We start from the raw sequence: 6,608 nt of genomic DNA, 5'->3' as shown, positions 1-6,608 counted from the left end.
CCACCATTTCACTGCCCTGCTCCCAACTCACACACCCCTCTCTCATATACCTCTCCACCCCATCCCTCCATCTCATTCTCGGCCTCCTCCTCCCTCTTCCCTCCTCCACCTCACTCACATACACTCTCTTCGTCAGTCTTTCACACTCCATCCTCTCCACATGGCCAAACCACCTCAGTGTGTTCCTCATAACGCTTCCTATCACATCCACATCAACACCACAACGCTCCTTTATATCCTCATTCGTCAGCCTGTCTTTCCATGTGACTCCACAGGCTCCTCTTAAATAACTCATTTCCACTGCTCTCACTCTTGACTTGTGTCCTTCCAACAACGTCCAAGCTTCACTTCCGTACGTTAGAGTTGGTATCACAATACGTCATGTAGTAACTTTTTCACGGCCATGCTCACTTCCCTGTTTCTTATCACTGCTTTCAAAGAACCAGCAACCTTTCTTCCCTGCTGTACCCTTTCAAGCACTTCACCCTCCAAACCTCCATCCTTACTCATCACACTACCCAAGTACTTAAACGCACTCACATTTTCCAATTCCTCACCATCCAACCTCGCTGTACATTCACTGACTTCACCTCTCTCAAAGACCATCACTTTACTCTTCCCTACATTCACCTTTAGATTCCGTTTCTTACACACTCTCTCAAACTCATCCACCAAGCCTTGCAGCTCCCCTTCGTCTTCACTCAACAACACAGTATCATCTGCAAACAACAGTACAAGGAGTTTCCAAACACTATCCTCTCTCACCAGGGCCACTCCAACATCCACTACCCTATCTTGTACCTCTTTTATTACCCCATCCATGTACAGATTGAACAACCATGGAGACATGACACATCCCTGTTTCAAACCAACTTTCAAAGAGAAAAATTCACTTAGTTCACCATCCACACGCACTGCAGCCTTCGCACCATCGTACATACGCTTCACAGCATTCAACAACTTCCCACCTACTCCATATATTTTTAACACTTTCTACAATCTTTGTCTATCCACCCTGTCATAAGCTTTCTCCAAATCCATGAAAGCCGCATACAACTTCTTTCCCTTCTCTAGAAACTTTTCCACTAAAGATCTGAGAATGAATATCTGATCTACACAACCTCTTCCCGTCCTAAAGCCTCCCTGTTTTTCTCCAACTAATTTCTCTGTTCTTTCTCTAATTCTGTCAATAAGTATCCTACCATACACTTTTCCTATTATACTAAGAAGACAAATGCCCCTATGATTACCACACACTTCTTTTTCCCCTTTTCCTTTGTACAAGGGAATAATTATACCTGACTTCCAATCCTCCGGGACTCTACCTTCCTCCAAGGCCAATCTGCACATCTTCCACATCCATTCTACTACTATCTCTCCCCCATGCTTCAGCATTTCACCACACACTCCATCAATTCCTGGGGCTTTCCCCGATTTAACTTTCTTCATTGCTTCCACAACTTCTATCCTACTGATTTCTTCCTGTCTTCTCACCTCCCTCCTTCTCCCAGCCATTCCCCAGCCACTTATACGCGCATTACTACCATCCTCTACGTTCAACAATTCCTTAAAGTGTTCTCTCCATCTGCTCACTTTTTCTCCCTTCTCCACTAGTAATCTACCATTTTTATCTTTCACTCCCCTGCTAACTTCACTTCCACCCTGTCTTATTCTTTTCACCTCTCTCCAGAACATTTTCTTACAGTCCCTCCACTTTACACTCAAATTCCTTCCAAATTCCTCATCCACTCTCTTCTTACTCTCTTACTAATCTTTTCACCTCTCTTTCTTTCTACATATAACTCTCTCTTCCGCCTCTCAGCTTCTTCCACGCCCCTATTTCTCATCCATTCATTGCATGCTTTCTTCTTTTGTACCTCAGCCTGTTTCACCTCTTCAGTCCACCACGCTGTTCCTTGCACCCCCCTCCGTCTTCTCTTCCTTCCACACACCACATCACATGCTGCACATATTTCTTCTGTAAATATCCTACACACACCTTCCACATCTCCCATCTGCTCCAATTCATATTTACCCAATCGTTTCTCCACTTCTCTCTTATACTCTGCCTTTTTCTCATCCTCTTGTAACCTTTCCACTCTCCTTGCAACTACTCCTTCCTGGTGGTTTAGTGAGTAATTATGGCGCTTCAGTCGGATTGAGCCAGTGCAGGTTTTTATCCAAGGGATGGTTGGGATTAATTGCTCACTTAATGCCAGTAAGGGATGTGCAAGGCTGGTCACTCTCATCATAAATGTCAAGACAAAATTGCCTAGCCATGGGCTCTTCCACTCATCATGGGAATGGAATGGAATATGAAGTTATGGCCAAAGGCCAAGCACTGGGACCTGATAGGTCAGTCAGCGCTTTGATGAGTGAAGTATGAAAGACAATAGTTTATGAGAATGAGTATAAAAATAGAGAAAACTACTACACAGTAATCATGGAACTAAAAATCGTAGGTAAAATGAAAACGGATGTAGACAGCAAGCCCTCAAACATAACTATTACAACACTAATCACAGCTTGCAGTATAGCCCTGTCTTCTTTAAAAACGCCATAAGGCTAGAAACATTTGCTCTATTACCTAAAACAACTGATAGGGATCCTCTATTTGTTAAAAATTTCGCCCGAGAGCGGGCATAGGTCGGACGGTCCAATAAGAAATGCCTGCAAGTTATAGTGATATGACAGATGTCACACTGGGGTGGGACCCCTCTGTCCAAAAGGAACCCATGAGTTAAACGCGTATGGCCAATTCACAGCCTAGTCAACCTCGTCTCAAAACCCCGACAAGCCTGAGAAGAGGATGACCAGGCATAGACTGAAGGCCAAATCTCTTTGTACTTCGAGTTATTGGCCAGGGAGGGGGAAGCCCATCTCGCCTGCCACTCAGACCAAACAAAGTGATGGATAATGGTGTTCAGATCAGAATAGGGAACCTTATTATACCCAACAGAAGGAAGAGAACACGCCGATTTTCCTCTTTATCAGCAAATTCGTTCCAATAGAGATTAACATGTGATGGTATTCAGCAGAACAAAACAAATTTATACTTTGTAACCTGGCGCCAAAGCCAAGACTGAATCTTCCTTATTATAGGGTGGAATGTGTTAAACTGTATAATGGCGGTCAAGCTTCCATAGGAGTCTGAATATATTGTAAACGTCTTCCCCGGCATTGAGTAAGCCTCTTCAAGAGCCTTCTCAATAGCAGTTAGTTCAGCAGTGAGAACAGACGCATTATTTGAAAGCTGTCCAAGACGTACACCCCCGTTCTGGACGACAGCACAGCCTACACCAAGGGGTGACTTTGATCCATCAGTATACAACTTTACTGAGTCTCTGTGGAGAAGGTCGTGGCGCAAAAACTTCGATTTAGTTTCTTCATCCAAAAAGGTTTTTCTACATATGGTTTTGGGACACACATTACGTTTCGGAATGAGCCAAGGAGGGAGACTGCTGTAGCTTACTGGTTCAATTTTTTGCTCCCTCAGCGATGCATCACCCACAGAAAGCATGCAAATCTGGAATGGTATAGAGGCTCTTGGACCACAGAACTTAGACGAGTCACACTGCAGCAGAACATCAACACAAGGATTGGTGTAATGATTGCTCTTAATTCGCGCAATGGAGCGAAGCCCTAACTCATGCCTGTGTAAGTCCAGAGGAAACTGGTCTGTATCTACATATAAACTCTCCACAGGGGAAGTGCAGTAGGCACCCGAGCACAGTCGTAGTCCCGTATTGTGGAGCACATCAAGCTCATGAAGTTTGGTCTTACATGCAGAGGAATAAATCTGGCAAGCGTGGTCAATCTGTGACCAGCACAAAGAGTTATAGAGCCTGAGAAGGGAGTTCCTATCAGCACCCCAATCAAAACCAGAGACCACCCTAAGGATATTCAATGATTTCTTGACTTTAAGCTTCAGATAATCCATGTGCTGTAACCAAGAGAGACGTGAGTCAAAGATCATGCCCAGAAACTTAACCTCCTTCTCAAAAGGGATGATGTCGTCATTTAACTTTAAGTGTGGGACAACCTCCTGGCGTGTGCGTCTAGTGAAGCGGACTGCAACAGTCTTGGAAGGTGAAAAGCAAAAACCATTATCATCAGCCCAACGACAAATAGTATATATGGACTTTTGCAGGTGATGACTAATCTCGACTGCATTGTAGCCAGACACACAAACTGCCAAATCATCAGCATACAGGGAGCCCAACACGAGGCGTGAAATCCGAGCGAGAACACCATTGATAGCCACAGCGAAACAGGTGACACTAAGAATGATGCCTTGGGGAAGACCCTCCTCTTGCCTATAAGGGCTGGATACAACATTTCCGACACGAACCTTAATGCAGCGTTCTGACAAGAAGGAGCGGATAAAACGAAACATATTTCCCTCTATGCCATATCAAGACAGCTGAAGAAGAATACTAGTGTGCCTGGTTGTGTCATACGCCTTCTCGAGGTCAAAGAACACCCCAATAGTCTGACAATGGTTGGCAAAGCTTTACTGGATTTATTTGAGAGGATCAGGAGGGGGTCTAATGTCGAACGGTTCTTCCAAAACCCAAACTGGTCAGGAGAAAGCAGCTTTTCGGATTCTAAGTACCACACTAACCTTGCATTAACTAGCTTTTCCATCATCTTACAAACACGGCTGGTCAATGCGATAGGTCAATAGATGGTAGCCAAAAAGGGATTTTTGTTTGGCTTGCTGATGGGAATGATGAGGGAAACTCTCCAACTGGCAGGAAAAATGCCCGTTTCCCAAATTTTGTTAATGATCTTTAGAAGGAACTTCGTAGCCATAACAGTCATATTTGTGAGCATTGAATAGAGGATGTTGTCCTCACCTGGTGATGTAGAGGTAATCGATGACAAAACGTCTTCCAGTTCCCGGAGTGTGAACGGAGCATTATAGGCAGCATTGCAATAAGATGGAGAAGGTAGAGGCATGTCAGGAATACCATTCCCTGATATTCGAGAGGACTTGGAGACATCAGCAAAATGCCTCCGTAAGGTCTCTGCAACCTCAGCAGGATCAGTGAGGAGGTTGCCACCTATTTTCAATGTCGGGTTGGGAGATGGGATAAATTCGCCTGAAAGCTTTCTAATTTTCGTCCATATAACACTACAGGGAGTCTTGGAATTAATGCCGTTGATGTAAGATATCCAGGAGTCCCGCTTGGCCTTTCGAAAGTAGCGACGCTGCTTTGCCATGGCACGTTGGTAAATTTGGTGCGTGGCAGCTGAGCCACTGGTCTGTAACGCTGATAACATTTCCTCCTAATTTTCCTTAGTATGGCACAGGTTTTATTCCACCAGGGGACCGCAGGTCGACGCGGTTTACCTTTCGACATAGGGATGGCCACACGGGCACTGCCCATAATCGCAGCAACAAAATAATCATAGGCTTCCAAGTGACTAGAGAAGGACTCGAAAGGCCTAGTCAGAAGTATACCATTTTTATAATTCAACCAATCAGCCTTCCGCTTACTCCACCTAGGAGAGGAATGAGCAGGGACATTTTTCACATACTTTAAATGGATTGAGTAATGATTGCTTCCATTCAGAAAAGGATTTACTGACCAACGAAAATCCATAAGGATGGAGGGAGAACACAAGCTCAAGTCAATAGCGGAGGAGGCTCCACTACAGACATTGTGGTAAGTCATAGAGCCATCATTGTAAAATGAGATATTATATGATTGGAGTATGTCATCTATAATCCTCCCACCAGCATCCAAAATTGTACCACCCCATAATGGATTATGGGTGTTAGAGTCCCCAAGGAGAAAGGGGACAGGAAGCTGACGGATAAAGTCTTCAATGTCATGCTCACTGAAACCACCACCAGGTGGAAGATGCAAGGAGCATACCGTGAGCGAATATTCCAATACAACCGTAACAGCAACAGCTTGGAGAGTCATCTGCAATTGAACAAAAGAGTGCTGCAAGGACCTGTGAACAATTATTGCTGCACCCCCGTGCGCCCGATTTCCTGGTGGAGGGGGAGACCCGTGAAAGGCGTAATTCAATCCAGGATTGTATACCTCAGAGCCCAACATGGTCTCCTGGAGACAAACGATACCTGGATCAAAGTCATGCATCAGAACTTTTAGTTGCTCAGACCTAGAGCAAAGACCCTTACAATTCCACTGCAAGATGTCAGAATGGAAAATTACCTGCTAATGTCAGAAGCCCCAACCCTTCCGTTACACGGTTGGGAAGATGAAGGCACACGTTTGGTATCAGGGTGCAATGGCAGACAACGGCTCCTCACGGACATATCAACATCGGATTTGGTGACTGGAAACTTAGAAGTTTCAGACGAAACAGACACAGGTTTTTGTCACCTCAGGAGGGGATGGACAATTGTATCAGACATTACAGGGGGGTCTGAGACAGAAGATAAAGGAGAAACATCCATCGAACGGTCGTCAGGTGAACAGTCCTTACCAAGATTTGAGAACTTATTGGATAGTGGGATGCTACCAGTATCCATAGGGGGAGAAGAGTTCCGGGATCTCTTAGAATGGGGAGGACAAGTGAAGTCATTGTCAGCCTTTACATTCGTTGAACGAGGGTGCACCTTCACAGAG

General features: G+C 44.9%; 1 protein-coding gene across 1 annotated transcript; it reads right to left on the bottom strand.

Moving 5' to 3' along the window:
* Positions 1–3,031: 3,031 nt before the first annotated feature.
* Positions 3,032–5,286, bottom strand: LOC145398672 (uncharacterized). Its single transcript, XM_080271477.1, has 2 exons — positions 4,860–5,286; positions 3,032–4,365 (listed from the first exon to the last, which is right to left on the bottom strand). The coding sequence occupies exons 1-2, from the start codon at positions 5,284–5,286 to the stop codon at positions 3,032–3,034; spliced, it is 1,761 nt and encodes a 586-aa protein (XP_080127603.1).
* Positions 5,287–6,608: the final 1,322 nt, after the last annotated feature.

Source organism: Coenobita brevimanus, chromosome 46 (genome assembly GCF_032717465.1).
Source record: "Coenobita brevimanus isolate Jiangsu-jjx chromosome 46, ASM3271746v2, whole genome shotgun sequence".
NCBI lineage: Eukaryota > Metazoa > Arthropoda > Malacostraca > Decapoda > Coenobitidae > Coenobita > Coenobita brevimanus.
The sequence above is the reverse complement of the archived record's forward strand: the minus strand, read 5'-3'. Positions and strand labels throughout refer to the sequence as shown.